The sequence below is a fragment of the Stenella coeruleoalba genome, assembly GCF_951394435.1.
Source record: "Stenella coeruleoalba genome assembly, chromosome: X".
NCBI lineage: Eukaryota > Metazoa > Chordata > Mammalia > Artiodactyla > Delphinidae > Stenella > Stenella coeruleoalba.
Window position 1 is genome coordinate 87,752,692 of NC_137152.1, and position 19,566 is coordinate 87,772,257.

Sequence of the window (19,566 nt, forward strand, 5' to 3'; positions counted from 1 at the left end):
GCTCCTTCATCTGCTGTGTTTTTTTTTTTTTGTCTTCTTATTCTGCTTATCTAACTGTGTTTGGGGTCTCCTTTTTGCAGGCTGCAGCTTCGTAGTTCCCGTTGTTTTTGATGTCTGTCCCTGGTGGCTAAGGTTGGTTCAGTGGGTTGTGTAGGCTTCCTGGTGGAGGGGACTAGTGCCTGTGTTGTGTTGGATGAGGCTGGATCTTGTCTCTCTAAGGGCAAGATGGGAATAAAGACACAGACATACTAGAGAATGGACTTGAGGATATGGGGGGGGGAAGGGTGAGTTGTGACAAAGCGAGAGAGGCATGGACATATGGACATATATGCACTACGAAACGTAAAACAGGTAGCTAGTGGGAAGCAGCTGCATAGCACAGCGAGATCAGCTCAGTGCTTTGTGACCACCTAGGGGGGTGGGACAGGGAGGGTGGGAGGGAGGGAGACGCAAGAGTTATGGGGACATATGTATGTGTATAACTGATTCACTTTGTTATAAAGCAGAAACTAACACACCATTGTAAAGCAATAAGATGTTAAAAATAAATAAATAAAATAATCCATTCACGTTTTCTTAATTGTTTTGGGTTTGTTTTTGTAGATCCTTTTCTCTTGTGTGTCTCACTTAGAGAAGTTCCTTTAGCATTTGTTGTAGAGCTGGTTTGGTGGTGCTGAATTCTGTTAGCTTTTGCTTGTCTGTAAAGCTTTTGATTTCTCCATTGAATCTGAATGAGATCCTTGCTGGATAGAGTAATCTTGGTTGTGGGTTCTTCCCTTTCAGCATTTTAGGTATATCATGCTACTCCCTTCTGGCTTGTAGAGTTTCTGCTGAGAAATCAGCTGTTAACCTTCTGGGAGTTCCCTTGTATGTTATTTGTCATTATTCCCTTGCTGCTTACAATAATTTTTCTTTGTCTTTAATTTTTGCCAATTTGATTACTTTGTGTCTCAGCGTGTTTCTCCTTGGGTTTATTCTGTATGGGACTCTCTGTGCTTCCTGGGCTTAGGTGGCTATTTCCTTTCCCATGTTAGGGAAGTTTTCTACTCTAACCTCTTCAAATATTTTCTCAGGTTCTTTCTCTCTCTCTTCTCCTTCTGGGACCTCTATAATGCGAATGTTGTTGCGTTTAATGTTGTCCCAGAGGTCTCTTACGCTGTCTTCATTTCTTTTTATTGTTTTTTCTTTATTCTGTTCTGCAGCAGTGAATTCCTCCATTCTGTCTTCCAGGTTACTTATCCGTTCTTCTGCATCAGTTATTCTGCTATTGATTCCTTCTAGTGTAGTTTTCATTTCAATTATTGTATTGTTCATCTCTGTTTGTTCTTTAATTCTTCTAAGTCTTTGTTAAACATTTCTTGCATTTTCTCGATCTTTGCCTCCATTCTTTTTCCAAGGTCCTGGATCATCTTCACTATCGTTATTCTGAATTCTTTTTCTGGAGGTTGCCTATCTCCACTTCATTTAGTTGTTTTCCTGGGGTTTTATCTTGTTCCTTCATCTGGTACATAGCCCTCTGCCTTTTTATCTTGTCTATCTTTCTGTGAATGTGGTTTTTGTTCCACAGGCTGCAGGATTGTAGTTCTTCTTGCTTCTGCTGTCTGCCCTCTGTTGGATGTGGCTATTTAAGAGGCTTGTGCAAGTTTCCTGATGGGAGGGACAGGCTGTGGGTAGAGCTCACTTTAGTCACTTTTATGTGTACAATTCAGTGGCATTAAGTACTTTACATTGTTATCCAAGCATCACCACTAGCCACCTCCAACATTTTTTCATCTTCCCAAAGTGAAATTCTGTACCCATTAAACAATAACTCCCCATTACCCTCTGCCCCCAGACCCTGGTAACCACTGTTATAGTTTCTGACTCTATGAATTTGGCTATTCTATGTACTTCATATAATTAGAATCATATAATATTTTTTATTTTGTGCCTGGCTTATTTCACTTTGCGTAATGTTTTCAAATTTAATCCATGTAGCATGTTTCAGAATTTTCTTTCCTTTAAAGGCTGAATAATGTTTTGTATGTCTAGACCACATTTTGTTTATCCATTCATCCACTGATGGACATTTGGGTTGTTTCCACTTTCTCATTTTCTTCTATAATTGCATTTTTCATTGATTTTTTCCTACTTTTACAGTTGATTTTTTCTATTTTTTAATTGAGTTATAATTAACATATAACACGGTTTTAGGCGTACAACATAATGACTTGATACATGTATATATTGCAAAATGATTACCACAAGTTTAGTTTATAGCTTTTATTAAATTGATCTGATTGATTTTATTCACATACCATAATACCCATCCTTTTAAAGTATACAATTTAGTTATTTTCAGTATATTCACAATGCTGTGTAACCATCACCACTATTTAATTCCAGAATGTTTCTAACACCTCAAACAGAATCCCATAACCATTAGCAGTCACTACCACTTCTCCTTTTCCCCGAACCCCTGGCAACCACTAATCTACTTTCTTTCTCTATGGATTTGTCTGTTACGTACATTTCATATAAATGGAATTTCGTGTCTGGCTTCCTTCATGTAGCATAATGTTTTCAAGGCTCATCCATGTTATAGCATGCTTCAGTACCTTGTTCCTTTATGGCTGGATAGTACTCCACTGTAAGTATACCACATTTTGTTTATTCAGTTCATCAGTTGGTGGACATTGGGGTTGTTCCCACCTTTTTTTGCTATTTAGTATAGTGATGCTGTGACTATTTTTGTACAAATTTTTGTTTAAATACCTGTTTTCAATTGTTTTGGGTATATACCTAGGAGTAAAATTGCTGGGTCACATGGTAATCCTGTGTTTAACTTATTGAGGAGCTGCTGAACTTTTCCATAGTGACTGCACCATTTTATATTCCCACTGGCAATGTATGAGTGTTCTGATTTTTCCACATTCTTGCCATTTTTCATATTTTAAATTACAGCCATTCCAGTGGATGTGAAATAGATTCTTATTCAGTTATAAAAGGGAATGAAGAACTGATACATGCTACAACATGGATGAATCTTGAAAACATTATGGTAAGAAAAGAAGCCAGACACAAAAGGACATGTATTGTATGATTCCATTTATATGAAATGTCCAGAATAGGCAAATCCTTAGAGACATAAAGTAGAATTGTGGTTGCCAGGGGCTGGGGTGGGGGGAGAATGTGGAGTGTCTGCTTAATGAGTACAGCATTTCGTTTTGGGGTGATGAAAATGTTCTGGAATTGGATAGTGGTGATGGTTGCAAAACTTTGTGAGTATACTACAAAGCAATGAGTTGTACACTGTAAAAGGGTGAATTTTATGATATGTGAATCATATCTCAATAAAAAAATCCAGAGTCTCATTTTAGGCCTGGAGGTGAGATTTGTAGCATTTCTTTCTCCTGTTTTTGGCAGCATGCATACCATGTCGAGTCACCATGAAAAGCTGTACAGTTTGTTGACTGAAAAGGCACACAGCCAAGGGTGTGAAGGGGGAGTGAAATTAGCCCATACCCTGCTCTCTAACCTGTGTTCCCTAGCTTGGTGCTCCCCTAGCCCAGAGGAAGAAGCACCATTTTACCATTTTGTAATTCAGCTGCTTGGAGGAGACTCAATTACTTACTTTGATTTCTCTTCTTGAAGAGGGCACCTTTTGGTACTTTGCTTAGTGATTCCATATATTCTAGTGGAACTCCTAGTACAATGGATACTACTTTCCCATCGTGGAATTTGGGCCATCTCACAGCCTTTTACTCTAACTGGGTCTAATAACCAGTTATAAAATACCCCCATAGTTCCCTAAAGGTCTGTTGACTGTAACTAACTCTCTGGTATAATTTCTTTTTCTTTTCAATTTCTTTTTTTTTCTAGTTTTTTCGAGATATAATTGACATACAGCACTGTGTAAGTTTAAGATGTACAGCATAGTGATATGACTTACATACATCATGAAATCATTATGTCGTCTCATATAGGTACAACATTAAAGAAATAGAAAAAATATTTTTTCCTGGTGATGAGAACTCTTAGGATTTACTCTCTTAACAGCTTTTATACAGCAGTGTTAATTATCTTCATCATGCTGTATATTAAATCCATAGTACTTAATTTATCTTATAACTGGAAGTTTGTACCTTTTGACTACCTTCACCTAATTCCCCCCCCCACCTCTGGTGGTCACAAATCTGATTTCTTTTTCTAGGAGTTTGTTTCTTTGTTTGTTTTGGAAGTATAATTAACCTACAACACTATGTTAGTTTCTGGTACACAACATAGTGATTCAATATTTCTATACATTTCAAAATGTCATCGTAAGTCTAGTTGTCATCTGTTACCATACAAAGATATTACATAATTATTGAGTATATTCCCCACACTGTGACTCATTTACTTTGTAACTGAAAGTTTGTACCTCTTGATCTCCCTCACTTATTTCTCTCCTCCCCCAGTCTCCTCCAATCTTGCTACCACCTGTTTCTTCTCTATATCTATGACTCTGTTTCTGTTTAATTATGCTTGTTAATTCATTTTGTTTTTTAGATTACACACATAAGTGAGATTATGTGGTATTTGTCTTTATCTGTCTGACTTATTTTGCTTAGTATAATACACTCTAGGTCCATCCATGTTGTTGCAAATGGCAAGATTTCATGGCTGAGTAACGTTCCGTTTTATATATATATATATATATATATATATATATATATATATATATATATATATTTATCTATCAATGGAAACTTAGGTTCCTTCCATATCTTGGCTATTAGAAATAATGCTGCAATGCAATATCAAAAAAACAACCCAGTCAAAAAATGGGTGGACGATCTACATAGACATTATTTATATTGCACTTGGTCCTCTGCTAAGAGTTTTATGTGTGTCATCTTATTTAATCCTCACAACAAAATAATGAAATAGTTATTATTATCACCATATTTTACAGATGGGTTACTGTAGTCTCAGGAGTTTAAGTAACTTTACTCGAAGTCATCTGGCTAGAAAGCAGTGGAAATGGAATTTAAGTAAGGTCTATCTGAGTTCAGACATTTTTACTCTCTATCAAATGATACAGCAATGCCAACATTAGCTATAGTTTAGGATTATTGAGCCCTTACTATGTACCATGTAGTGTACTGAATACTTCATATGCATACTTCATTTAATCCTCATAATAACCTTTTAAGAAAGGTTGTGATCAACTGTTGTTATAAACTGTTGTTATCCCTATTTAATAGTTGAGGAATCTGAGGTTTAGAGATGTTAATTCCGTGGTTGTCACATAGTTAGTAAGTGGTAGAGTCAGGGCCTGAACACATCTGTTTGATTCCAAAGCCTGTGTGTTTCACCAATACACTCTATCAAAAAAACTAATTCTTAGAACAGTGGCTCTTTTCCCTGGCTGTGTATTTGAATCACCTTGGGAACTTAAGAAAAAGTCGATGCCAAACCTCATCATCAAAGATTCTGATTTAATTAATCAGGAATGCAGACTAGGCACTGTATTATTTTTAAGATTTTATTCATTTATTCAGTTTATTCAATGAACATTTAATGAATGTCTTCTCTATGTCAAACACTTTCTAGGCATTTACTCTCTAGCAAGATGTATTAGTTAGCTATTGCCACAACAATACATAACAACAAGCACGAAATCTCAGTGGCATGAAAAGTTAAGAATTTATTAAGCACTTATTCTCACCGATCTGGAGGCCAGCTGGGACTCAGCTGATTAGGCAGGGTTCTGTTGGGCAACTCTGATTCGGGCTGGGGTGACTCTGTTTTTCTTGCTGAAGGACTGTGAGTAAACTGGGGTGGCTCTACTGCATGTATTTCTCATCCTTGGATGAGTGGACTACCTGGGGCTTGTTTCTCTCATGGCTCATCTCATGCCAGTGGCAGAATCACAAGAGGGAGCATGTACAACTGTGCAAGCACATATCAGGGCCCTACTTGAGTCACATCTGTGTACACTCCATTACCCAGAGCAAGTTTCAAAGCTGAGCTCAAAGATAAGAGGTGGGAAAAAAAAAGATAAGAGGTGGGAAAATAAGTTCTACTTCTTTGGTGTGGACCTGCCAAGTTCATGGCAAGGGCTGAGAATTGGGGCCAATAATTCAATTTAAGGGGAAATACTGAAAGTGAATAATAAACCTAACTCATAAGAAAATAATCAAGTGTGTTAGAAATTGATAAGTAATATTGCAACAAAGAAAACAAATTCTGGAAGGTGGTGTGAAGGTAATTCTAATGTGCAACTGGGACTTAGGACCACTGATCTTACAATGTTCAACCTGGAAAGAAACCTGGGCTAACATTCTCTCCACCATTTTGAAAATAATAAAACAGATTCAGAAAGTAGAAGAATCTTACTCAAGGTCCATAGGTAGATAGTTATAGAAATGGAACTAGGGCTTGGATCTCCTGACTCTCTAAACTGTTTCTCTTATACCACAGTATTCTAATCTGTGGTCTTAGAATTCTCCCTTTACCAGTGGTACCAAATTGACTGTGTTGTAGAAGGACACAGTCATTCTTTCTTATCTTGGCCACAAACATTAGAGGTATACTGCCTAAATCCTATCCTTCCCTTAATAACGCATTTTAGAGCTCAATTTGACATTTCCCGTATTTGTACTCTTCAAAAGTCTGTGGATATTCTATACTCTTTAGTTTTATTTTCTCTTCAAGCTGAAGACTGTTGATTTTGGTCTATCTTCCTGTGATCTCCTAGTCCCACGCTAGCTCTCTACTTGGTTACTAGGCCTTCTCTCTTCCCCAGCTCTGTGATGCTTTGAGTAGTCTTTCTTGAGTTAATTTTTTACTCTGGGCTTCCACCAGGCATTAAAGTCATCATTTCTGTTTTGGGTTACAGTCTTCTTGATTTGCCAGGATGAACAGTCAAAAGAAACGAAAAGATATGGAACCTGCTTGCACCTGGAGCTTATTGTCTGAACAGAAAGGTGAGTAACTGAATGAGGTAAAAAAGGGTGTAATCTAGGTAATCTTGTTCATTCTCTTTCCCCTACTTCTCCTCATGGACTGTGGGATTTTTCTGAATCTTTAAAATTGTGTTGTATGTGTATAGGTATATGTATACTAAGGTATTACATGGATACAGAATTTACCCATTAATAATCTCTCCACAATTTTTGTGAAGAGGCATCTGGTGTTTATAATGTTTTCCATAGTCCCCAAAGCATCTATAATCCTAAAAGACTCTTAAGTCTCTTCCTTTACTGTAACCACAGATTTTCACAGGAAACAGCACAAAAGAGTAAAGAGTGAAGATTTCTGGAGTCCTTCCCCATGTGGCTGATTCCTGAACTCCAAGGAATGTTTAGTTATGGGGAATAGAAACTGGTTATCTTCAACAGACCACTCACTTGCTGCCCATTTCTGTGGCATTCTAATATCTGTCTCTCCATACTCTGCTTCCTCCCATCCACCTAGTCACAGCTCCCAACTATGTCTCACTCTTGCCTATAAAGGTGTGCAAGTACTAAAAACCTATAGGAATGTGAAGGGATGTGTGTGTGTGTGTGTGTGTGTGTGTGTGCATTTGAATGTAGGTCATTGTATATTTCTGTCGAACTAACATCAGCAATGTCTTATTCTTTCTCATTAACAAATTAGGCTCAACAGAAGCTCCAACAGAAGCAATAAGCTAACGTTCAAAGGAAAAAAAAATACCAGAAACAGTCACTTAAAATAATGAATTCCCCTTTAAATTCATGCCTAAAATTTTCCTTATTTATCATATAAATATAAATGTTTACACCCTAAATATATTTGTGCGGGAATTTCTTAGGTTTACCTTATGTTGGACATTAGCTATGAAATACCTTTTTGGTAAGTTAGAATAGATGTGAGGTGGCTTGCTTGCTTTGTTTTATTTCTGTTTGGGGAACAGCATGAATGGCTGTAATAGTGTGACTAAATTTCTGTGTATTTCATGTTTTGGTACAAAGGTGTATTTGCGATACTCTTAACCCCAGCTCTTCCTCCCACAGCTGCTTCAAGTTCTCTGGCTTCATTTTCATGGAAGGAGCTTACAGGTAGATGTCTTTTCTGATTTACTCTTTTTCTGTTTTGGGAATAGTGTCTCCCATGAACCCCACTCATCCCCACTCCTCTCCCATTTTTCCCCCCATATTCACTGAGCAACAATCAATGGTTTTTTTGGTAATATTCATGAAGTCCCAAACTGTCATAACAAATAGGACTTTTATATCATTTAGAATAGATATTCAAATACTAGGAGGACCTCTGATGATGGTAGTCAAGCACCAGATATACAGGACTTTATGGAGACAATAGACCAGTCTGCTTCTGGAATGATCTAGGTTGAGGTCAACAAATTACAGCTAGTGAGCCAAATCCAGCCAGCTGCCTGTTTTTGTAAATAAACTTTTACTGGAACCACCCATGCCCATTCATTTACATATTGTCTAGGGCTGCTTTCACGCTAATATGGCAGAGTTGAGTAAAGGTATACCTTGTTTTATTGCGCTTCATTTTATTGTACTTCACAGATATTATGGTTCTTTACAAATTGAAGATTTGTGGCAACCCTGTGTTGCCAGATGATGATTAGCATTTTTTTGCACTAAAGAACTTTTTAATTAAGGTGTGTACATTGTTTTTTAGATAAAATGCTATTGCACACCTAATAGACTACAGTACAGTTAGTGTAAGTGTAACTTTTATATGCACTAGGAAACCAAAAAGTTTGTGTGACTTGCTTTATTGCAATATTCGCTTTATTGCAGTGGTCTGGAACTAAACCCACAATATCTCCAAGGCATGCCTGTAATTGCAGCAGAGACCTAAAAGCCTAATCTATTTATGGAACTTTACAGAAAAAGTTTGCAAACACTTATCTAGATCAGCATTCCCCAACCTGAATTCTACAGAATACTATTCTCCAGGAATTAATAATTTTGCTTTTAATAAAGGGTTCTGTAGTCATTTAAGTCCAGAAAATACTGGATTAAACAAAGTTAAACAGTCTGTTTTTTTTTAACTGTTGATTTGCTCAGAGCCTTTCATATGCTAATATGTATTGAGAAACTCTAAAATGGGATAGAAGGTGCATTCCCCTTACCTTATTTGACCACTGGACACCTTTTTCACAGCTCTCCTATTAATATCTTGCAAAAATGTTACACAAGAAACTTATTTGGAAAATACTAGCTTAGATATTCACTTAACAGAAGTTTGAATTTGATAACTGACTCCTTGGATTATTTTTTCTAGTTGCAGAAAGTGAAAAACTATGTAATATAGTATTTAAGCATATAGGCCATGGCTTCAGACAAACCTGAGTCTTCATTGAAGTCTCTGCCATTTACTAGCTGTTGAACCTTGGACAAGTTACCCAATGCTATAAGCAGGACTGGCTACATATTTATGGGGTATGGTGCAAAATGAAAAGACAGGATTCCTTGTTCAAAAATTATTAAGAATTTCAAGATAGGAACAGCAGAGCATTACACCAAGTATGGATGCTCTGAGCACGAGGCCTAAGCACAGATTGCACACCCATGAACTTATAACCCTGGTTATAAGTTTTCAGTTTCCTCAACTATAAAATCTGGATAATACCTACTTCATGGGATTATTATGATGATTAAATTTTTTAAAATGTATGTAAAGGGCCTAGTACAGTATCTGACACAGAATAGGCGTAATAAATGGCTTTTTTTCATTCAAAAGCAAGCATTTATAGCCATTTTCAATAAATATTGAGTGTCTACCATGTTCCAGGCACCAGCTAGGTACTTAGAGTATTACGATGAAAAAGACAGACAAGGTCCCTGTTTTCATGTAGATTAGTGAGAAAGACAGATAATGAAAAAAATAAACAAGACAATTGTAAATTGTGCTAAGTGCTGTAAAGGGAAAACAGGGTCCTGGGAGAGGGTATAGTAGAGAGGATCTGCTTTAAACTGGATGGTCAGGGAAGTCTTCTTCTAGGAAGTAATGTTTAAGGTCTGAAGGATGAGAAGGGGATCTCCATGGGAAGAGCAGGAAGAAGTGTGTTCCAGGCAGAGATAATAGCTGGTGGAAAGGCCTGGAAGTGGGAAAGAACATGGCATTTGTGAGGAACTAAAGGTAAGCCAGTGTGGCTTTAGTATAGGGACTGAGAAGGAGAGTGATATAGAAGGCTGGGGAGTGAAGGTAGATAGGGCCCAGATCGTAGCAGACCTTGTAGGATGAGGTAAGGATTTTGGATTTGATATCAAGTGCAATGAAAAGCTCTTGAAAAGTTTTGGGCCATGGCAGTGACGTGATGTAATTGATATTTTTAGAAGATCACGTTGGCTGCCTGTGTGGAGAGGAGCCATAGATGGCAAGAGTATAAATGAGTAGGAGGCTGTTTCAGCAGTCCAGGAAAGAGTTGATAGTGCCTTGTATTGGGTGGTATTTGAGGTTGTAGTGGCAAATAAATGGATTGGAGGCTTATTTTGGAGATATAAATGATAGGCCTTGCTAAATGGATGTGGAGGATTCAAGGGGAAAAAAAGAAATAATGAATCCCAACATTTTTCTGAGCCCTGAGGAGGGGTTTTTTGGGGGGGTTGGGCAGTGGAATAGAAATCAAGAGCTCAGATGCATGAAGTTTGAGGAGGCTTTGAAACATCTGAGTAGAGATGGTGGTGATGGTAGTATTAGTTATAGTTGTTGTTTGTATTGTTGTCTAGTATTCTGTGATTACTGACTCTTGGTGTCACCCCATTAGATTACAGGAAAGTATTTAGAAAACATCTGAAAGAAAAATACCTAAAAAAAGGAGTTGACAAGTGTTATCACCATGGCAAGCATATAGAGTCACGACTGCTTGTTGTAAAAGAACACTGTATATCAGAAAAGCCACCATGCGGAATTCCTCAACAAAATAATTTTATTGAGATGGAACATATATTTGATCCTGATGAAGAGGGCTCCAGCTTATCCCAAACTGTGGTGCTTCAGGGATGTGCTGGGATTGGGAAAACAGCTGTGGTGCATAAGTTCATGTTTGACTGGGCAGCAGGAATGGTTACTCCAGGCAGATTTGACTATCTCATCTATGTAAACTGCAGAGAAATAAGCCGTTTTGCTAACCTTAGCGCTGCTGACCTGATCACTAACACTTTTCAAGATATTGACGGACCAATCCTGGATGTTATTCTTGTATATCCAGAGAAGCTTCTGTTCATTCTTGATGGATTTCCTGAGCTTCAGTACCCTGTAGGTGACCAGGAAGAGGATCTTAGTGCCAATCCCCTGGAGAGGAAGCCAGTAGAGACCCTCTTATGTAGTTTTGTGAGGAAAAAACTGTTTCCTGAATCCTCCCTCCTGATAACTGCCCGGCCTACAACCATGAAGAAGCTTCACTCTCTGTTAAAACAAGCTACCCAGGCAGAGATCCTGTGGTTTACAGATGCTGAAAAGAGAGCATATTTCTTGAGTCAGTTTTCAGGTGCTAACGCTGCAATGAGAGTTTTTTATGGTCTGCGAGAAAATGAAGGCCTTGACATTATGTCTTCTCTTCCCATCATCTCCTGGATGATCTGCAGTGTCCTGCAGTCACAGGGAGATGGTGACAGGACTCTTATGAGATCACTTCAAACCATGACTGATGTGTATCTGTTCTACTTTTCCAAGTGCCTCAAAACCCTTACAGGCATCTCGGTGTGGAAGGGACAGAGTTGCCTGTGGGGCCTTTGCTCTTTGGCTGCAGAGGGACTGCAGAACCAGCAGGTCCTGTTTGAAATCAGTGACCTCAGAAGACATGGGATAGGAGTGTATGATACCAACTGCACTTTTCTCAATCACTTTTTGAAAAAAGTTGAAGGAGGTGTCAGTGTCTATACTTTCCTTCACTTCAGTTTCCAAGAGTTCCTGACTGCTGTGTTCTATGCCCTGAAGAATGACAGCAGCTGGATGTTTTTTGATCAAGTGGGGAAAACGTGGCAAGAAATATTCCAGCAATATGGGAAAGGATTTTCATCATTAACAATACAGTTCTTATTTGGCCTCTTACATAAAGGAAAGGGAAAGTCTGTGGAAACTACTTTTGGGAGAAAAGTCTCTCCAGGACTTCGAGAGGAGTTATTGAAGTGGACTGAGAAAGAAATAAAGGATAAATCTTCTAGGTTACAGATTGAGCCAGTGGACTTGTTTCACTGTTTGTATGAGATTCAGGAAGAAGAATATGCAAAAAGGATAATTGATGATTTAGGGTCAATTATACTGCTTCAACCTACCTATACAAAAATGGACATTCTGGCTATGTCATTCTGTGTAAAAAGCAGTCATAGTCACCTGTCAGTGTCTCTGAAGTGTCAGCATCTACTTGGATTTGAGGAGGAAGATCAAGCTTCAGCATTCATGCCACCAACCTTGACACTTAATCAGTGAGTATACTAATGTCTTTTCACCAGTGTTTTGGCCTACAGAAATGATAGGCCTTCTTGTTTATTTCAAGTATTCAGGCACATAATCATTTCTCGCACTTTCAATAAATAAATTGAATTATCTCTGCTTTCCATATTGTATGTCAATCAACACAATGAGGATTTATTGAGTATCTATTACATATTAAGCACTGGCCAAGGTAGACACTGAGGGAAAGCTAACATTTGTGAGAACTTAACTATGTGCTAGGCACTGTGTTAGCCACTGTAAGTGTGTGTATGTGAGTGTGTGTGTCCATTAGTCTTCACTGTCTCTCTGTGAAGGTGCTTTATAATTATAAAAAGTTATGAGCATATAAATCATTAAGATTATCATTGAAGACTCTGCTATTTTGGTGCTGATGACTATTCTGGAAAAAGTTGTAAATTTAATGTTCAATTTGTCCTCACTCTTCTCTACATATACTTCATCACTGAGGCCTCAAAGAGCTCCAGGTTGGTAAGGGACATAGCTGCACTCCTGTGTATATTGCTATAAAGCCTGGGTTCTTTCTTCTAGACTCACACCTACATGGAGAGTTGAGAGCTGGAGTTCAAAGAGGTTTAGGTAAACCACTCACACAGTATGTACTCTGTATACTACAAAATACAGCTCTACTGACTTACTAAAGCAGCCAAGGAGACTTATACCTGCATTGTCTGGAAAATGCCACTGGTCATAAGTCTGTTCTCTGTACTCAGGTTAATATCGACAGTGCCTCTCATTTAGTTGTGGGGCCAGGTGAGGGGTAGGGGACCTTGAGAAGGAGACAGGAGTGGGCAGAAGGCTCAACTTGGGAAGTGAGTTAACCCAAGTCTTTTCTCTGGTAATTGTTAGTTCCTCAGTGGGCAGTAGCATAGAGGTGGAATTGAACATGGCATAGGTATGTTTGTGGAAAGTGAGGAGGGGAAGGGAGGTGCAGCAAGACTTTGGGACCAGAGAGGAAGGGGTATGAGAAGTTACATGGACTTGGAATTACGAAGCACTTTGGCTACATGTCTTCATGAATTCATGACAGCTTCAATCCAACTGTATATTATAAAGTAAAATAATGGACAGTATACATTTGAGAGATTTTAAGCACTGATGGAAACACAAAGGGGCTTCTAGCTCATTTTGGGTTTCCAGAAAATCAGCCTTAGATGGAGTCCCCATCCTTCAACCCCATTGCTTTCATCAGAAGGCTTAAATTCTTTTCAAAGTTTAACCCCCACAAAAACACCCACTTTTCCCAAGTGTGTTGACTAAGTGAGAGTTTACTGCAGTTGATCCTTGAACAACAAAGATTTGAACTGCGCAAGTCCACTTACATGGGGATTTTTTTCAATAAACGTGTACTACAGTACTATAGGATTGAGGTTGGTTGAATCCTCAGATGCAGAACCTCCGATATGGAGGGATAGGGAGGGCTCACTGTGAAGTTTTATGTGGATTTTCAGCTGTGGGGGTGTTGGTACCCCTAACCCCCATATTGTTCAAAGGTCAACCGTTTTGAACTTTCCTAGTTCTCAATTATTGTAGTTAATTCTTCTATTAGTACTGACAACCAAGAATCAGTTACAGTGTACAGATAGCTTGGGCAAGTCACTTGACCTCTCTAAGCATCTGCAAAATGGTGATTACAATACCTGTCATTGGATTAAGCACCAGATAAGATAAATTCTGTGTGTAAAGTGTTTACCTTGGTGCCTGGCATACAGTACCATGGCTTTGGCTTTGGAGTCAGACAGACCTGAGTACTGACCTTCATTCTGTTCCTCTGTGACCTTGGGCAAATTACCTTTTTGTGCCTTAATTTCCTTATCTGAAAAATGGGGTAATACCTCCTAAGGTTTTTGTAAATTAGCAATAAGATGGCAACAGAAGCCAAAATAAGCCTTTTACTTAAAATTTTGTTAATCATTTTATTTTTGCTTTCTCATCTCTTTTAGGCCCTTCCAGCTGCGTAATTTGCCAGTCTCTCCACTACACTTGCTCTGCCAAGCACTGCGTAACCCATACTGTAAAGTCAAAGACCTGAAGTAAGTTGAACTTTGCTTTAAACTCTTAGGTATTTGCAGGTAAAGACTAGGTTGCTAGAAATTACACTCCCAGCTGATGAAAAGATATGCTACAAGCCTAGAAGGGGTAGGGAGTCAGGCAGCGATCCCTGCCAACCCCTCCTGCCTCTTCTCCTTTTGTATGTGCTGTTTTTGCTGTAGCAAGTGGGTGTCAGACTGTAAAATCCAAGAGTTTGTGTCTGATGCCCGTCCTGGCCCTACCCCACTCCCCTGCCTTTTCCTTCCAGACTCCCATTGTCTTTCCCCTTGGTTTCCTTTTCTCTCCCTCCATTCCCCACCCCTATCCTCCTCTGCAATTATTCCCCCAAGCGCCAATGCTCTGAAGCCCCCACCCCCCACCTGGACCTTAGGTCCTCGCTCACTCTCAGGTGACTTGTCTGCTTGTCTGTCCACATCATACACACACAGACAGGAGCCTGCTTGGTTTCCCTCCCACCTCCTCACCACACACAGCGGTGTCTGCTTTCCTTCCCTTCTGCCCCAGAGGAAGAGGTAGCCTTTCCAAACTCACCCGAATTCCAGACTCACCAAATTCACTTACTTTTATTTTTTGTATTTTTGTGAGCATTTATTTTACTTTACACAACACCAAAGTATATAAAGACATAAAAACCCTCCATCCCACTGCCTCGTACCCCTCCCCACCCCATACCCCCACCACTCCTGCTTCCCCACTGGAGACTGGGGAGGCTTCTCCTGTCATGGGGCTGAACGATAGTAGTCTTCGTCTGCAGCTGGTGCTGGCGTCCTCTGTGTGCAGCCCTGAAGGATTCCTTTAGAGGTGGCCCTGTTGTAAGCCCGGGGTTAACCCCAGGCCTGTTTCTCATGATATAACTCACTCAGAACATGAATGAGCTTCCTGTCCAGTTCATTCCTGGAGACTTGGGATGCAGGAATCCCCACTACCCATCACTCCCTGATGCACCTCCCCTGCCAGTTCCAACATTTTCTTTGACGGTTTGTGATTTGCAACTGCTCTTCTGGTGTAAATTTCTGGCTTGGCAATAATCTGGTTGCCCAGACCAAGAACCCTGTGAAGTTAGCTTAAAGAAAAAAGGATCTGTGTAAAGTGGATTTTCACTCAGCACAACTGCAGGAAGTGAAAAGTGGTCGGGCTGCCACTCTGCACGTCTGGGGTCACGGGATCAACTCCTCTCTGCTTCTCTGCCTCTCTGCTCCCTGGGGCCTCAGACTGTGATTCTCTAAAGGGCACTGGGCCTTTGTAGAGCACACGGTTCTGTTCCCCCACAGCCAAGGCCAGGCCTCAGCTGTGGCCTCGGTGTCCATGACCCCGACCTTGCCCCCAACTCCCAGTGACCCACTGCTTCATTGCCCGACACCACCCTGGCTATGAAATCTGCCTCTCTGTTCAGATTCTCTAGTGTGAGGATCTGTTTGGCTCAGGATGGGTCAAATGTCCACTCGTGCTCCAGTCATCTACAGTCTAGTTTCAGGGGTGGGGGGGGGAAGCAGAGACAAGGGTGTTATATACTGTCTGCCCAGGTCCACCAGATGCTAGAGTTGGGGAGAGACACACACAGAAGCGGCAATAGTTCTGGGGTGTCGAGTACTAGTGCTCTGGAACACAAAGACGGTCATCAGAACACGTCTGTCTTTCTAGGTCTCTCTCTCCGTAAGCCCCCAATCTACAACTTCCCCGGCCACCACCCCATACCCTACCTTCCACCCCATTTCCCCATCTCTCTCGCAGCTCCCTTGCCCCATTCACCCACCCTTTCCTTCCACTCTTCCCAAGCCCTCCCCCACCCCTCCCCCTCTGAAAATTGATTTCCCATCAGGGTACGTTTCTATTCTGTTTCACATTTCTGAATTCAAGGGTTTTATAGCCAGATTCCCCTCCCACAGTGGAAGCAAGTTTTCTCCCCTGGCCTTTGAAGTACTGGAGGTCTCCCCTGCTGGTGGCGATCAGAGTCCCTCCCGTCTCTTTGTGGTTCTTGAGGGCCCATTCCCTGGCCCCCCACATCAGACCACAAGCTAGAATCAGAGGGCCCCCAGTAGGGAGACGTCTGAGATGGAGCTCCTGCTGTGAACGGTGCTGCTGGTGGGGAGGACGTGGGTGCGTCTGGGAAGGGGAATAAGGGGCATGAGTGTGAGGATGGGAATGAGGCAGGGAGCTGGACAGGAGACTGTCCTGTGAGACAGTCCTGTGAGACTGTGCGCCTGGACTTCGCTATCCCAGGTAAATAAAGCGTGGCTGTGTCCATGGACCTGAGCTCTCCCTCCCTCTGCCCACCAGAGGTGTAAATTTTCTGGTTCCCAACTCCGAGAAGCTGCATAAGGTCTCCACGCAGCTCCTCTGCTCCCTCGGCAGCTTCTGACCCTTCCACGTCCTTCTGTTTTCCTCCTCCTCCTGTGGCTCCAGAAGTGGCTGCAGTAGGAGCAGTGGCCTCTGCCTCTTCTTCCTCCTCACGTGCTCTTTCTGCCCCGTCCCACTGGCAGTGGCCAGGCCTGGTCCCTTTGCAACCGACTCCTGGAGAGAAGTGAGCAGATCTGAGACCTGTTCTGGGGGCGGGGGTGGGGGTGGGGTGGCGGAGCGGCGAACGGGACTGGGGGGGGTGGGGGGACGCGTGGGAGCGGCAAACGGGACTGGGGGCGGGTCCCAGGACGGGCCAGGGACCAAGTCAGAGTAATCTTACTGCCTGCAACAGCTTCCACCTCAGGAGGTCCCGCTCTTCCTGCACCTCCGCCAGCCTGGCATGGGCTTGCTGCAGCAGGGAGGCCGTCTCCTTGCGCTCCACGTCCTGCTGTGCCTTGAGCAACTTCATGTCTGAGACCAAGGCCCGCGCCACCGACTTGTGCAGTTTGGCGAGGTAGTACAGCCACTCCACCCTGTACCAGTGTAAGTGGCTCTGCCTGTGGAAGAAGCGCATGCCCAGGGCCAGGCTGCCCCAGACACAGGCCTCTTTGGCCTCGCTGGACACCTGATGATCTTCCAGTATGGCCTGGAGCTTGTCCTCCACCGCCGCCCAGGACAAGGAAATATTCTCGAGATAGAACGCAGAGCCTTTTTCGTGCCTGGCCATGCTCTCATTGATGAAGGCCACCACCTTGCCATGCCGGAACCCGTTACCAGGGTCCTCGAGTTTCAAGGCCATGATAGCTGAGGGCCTTTGGGGCTTGGCTGGCCCTGCGGGGATGAATCAACCAGTTGTCCCCTCCCCTCCCCCTCGGTCTCCTCATCTCCGCTTGCCTCCCCTCCCCCCCCCCCCCCCCCCTGTAAAGAGCTCTGCCCCAGGACACCTCCTGCCAAGCCTCACCTCCTGGCTAGTGCAGGTGCACGCTGAACACACGGGCCTACCACGTTTAAAGAGAGGGCACTGCTCGCTCTCTTTTACTCCCCGAGGGCTCTGACTTAACAAAGAAAGCCTCTTGTTACCACTCCACACGTTCACCTTGGGACTGTTCCAACTTCCAGAAACAGTGGGGGTGGGTGGGGTGCGTGAGGAAGATTCCCGCCCCCCTCCACCGACGTAAGGGAACCCCCTACGCTGTTGAAAGTCTTTGCAGGCCGGAAGAAACAGGAGTGGTCAGAAAAGATTCAGAACCAAGAATGTGAAGCGCTTGTAATCAAGTACAAAAAGTCTCAAACACCCCCCCCCACCACCATAATGGTTTGTCCCACTCGGTGGGCCTGCCCTTCCTACAGGTGGAATATTCTAGAACCAGAAACAGCCCCCATTCCTCAGTGGCCTCCACTACCCTGTGGAGGAAGAAGGTGGAGCCAGAGTACAGCCTCATCCCCATCACCCTAAGTGGTAATAAATCCTGGCTATATCCCTCCCAAAAACGTGTCTTGAATTTCTCTGCCTCCAGCCCTTCCCCCCACCCCGGGCAATTTATTCCCTGGACCACTGCAGCCCTCTGACCCCAGGTTTGTTTCCTGCCCTACCCTGGCATCAGAGGGATCTGACCATGTCTCTTTAAACTTCTAATGGTTTTTCCAGGCCTAGGGGATAAACCAGACAGCCCTCAGGTTGAGTATTACTTTGCCACTTACTGTATGACCTTGTGCTATAATTAAATTTCAGTTTTTACCTATGGGCCTAAGATGAGGACTGAATGGCAAAGCGCATGTAAAGTAGTAATGTTTTCTGTGGTCCTAGTTTTGTAAAATGTACAAATCCTGTGTGTGTGTTTGCATATGTTTCTATGATCTTGGAGAAAGGAGTGGGAGCATACACATCAGACTCTCAACGCTGGGGACCTCTGGGGCGTGGAGTTGGAGGGGAAGTTGGGAAAAAGTTTTCGTCTTTTAAAATCTTTCTGTGATTTCACTTGTTACAGAGAACATATGATGCTATATGTATGCATGCATTAAAAATCCTCAGTGGTTATCTTTGGGTGGTAGAAATACAGAACTTTCTCAAAAAAACTTTATTCTTTTTTTTTTTTTTTTGCGGTATGCGGGCCTCTCACTGTTGTGGCCTCTCCCGTTGCGGAGCACAGGCTCCAGACGCGCAGGCTCAGCGGCCATGGCTCATGGGCCCAGCCACTCCGCGGCATGTGGGATCCTCCCGGACCGGGGCACAAACCCGTGTCCCCTGCATCGGCAGGCGGACTCCCAACCACTGCACCACCAGAGAAGCCCTAAAAAACTTTATTCTTTATATTTTTCTCTATTGTAAAAATTATTTATAGTAAACATGTATTATGTTTTTCAGATTTTTAAGATTTTTTTTTCCTGATAACTTCTGATCACTGTAAGCAATTTCTAAATATCTAGGAAGTAAATGTCTCCCTGTAATCCAACCCTTCCCTTCAACCTGGAAGATAACCATTGTTAGCAGTCTGATATATATCTTCCAGTGTTTTAAAGTAGGCCATAGCAAATAATTGGCAGTTTCTCAGATGAAGCATCCCATCTCTTGCCTCCTGGCTTTCACTCAGGCTGCTGCATGAGTGGATTGTCCCTCAGCGCCTCCTGCTCTCCCCACTCCCATTCTCCTCATCCATCTAAGTCCTGTTCAATTTTTATCACCCTTTCAGAACAACACTCAAGTAGTGGTTCTTCTTACAAATATTTCTTGATCCTCCAAACCCCACCTCAAGC

At 42.1% G+C, this 19,566-nt stretch overlaps 2 protein-coding genes across 9 annotated transcripts in view; one reads left to right on the forward strand and one right to left on the reverse strand.

The window, feature by feature from the left end:
* The window catches only part of LOC307179918 (NACHT, LRR and PYD domains-containing protein 12-like), a 48,057-nt gene that overhangs the window by 17,221 nt on the left and 11,270 nt on the right, over nt 1-19,566 (forward strand). For all 8 annotated transcript variants that reach the window (XM_079909767.1, XM_079909763.1, XM_079909768.1 and 5 more), the window contains 4 exons: nt 6,866-6,953; nt 8,004-8,048; nt 10,736-12,395; nt 14,367-14,456. In XM_079909767.1, coding sequence (XP_079765893.1) covers nt 6,884-6,953; nt 8,004-8,048; nt 10,736-12,395; nt 14,367-14,456 — 1,865 coding nt within the window. In that variant the 5' untranslated portion in view covers nt 6,866-6,883. The remainder of the gene's footprint in view (nt 1-6,865; nt 6,954-8,003; nt 8,049-10,735; nt 12,396-14,366; nt 14,457-19,566) is intronic.
* Nucleotides 16,337-17,611, reverse strand: TEX13B (testis expressed 13B; the record flags this gene model as incomplete). The annotated part of the gene is given in 3 exon segments (XM_079910316.1): nt 16,337-16,938; nt 16,941-16,986; nt 17,153-17,611. Coding segments are annotated over 3 exon segments (1,107 nt in total).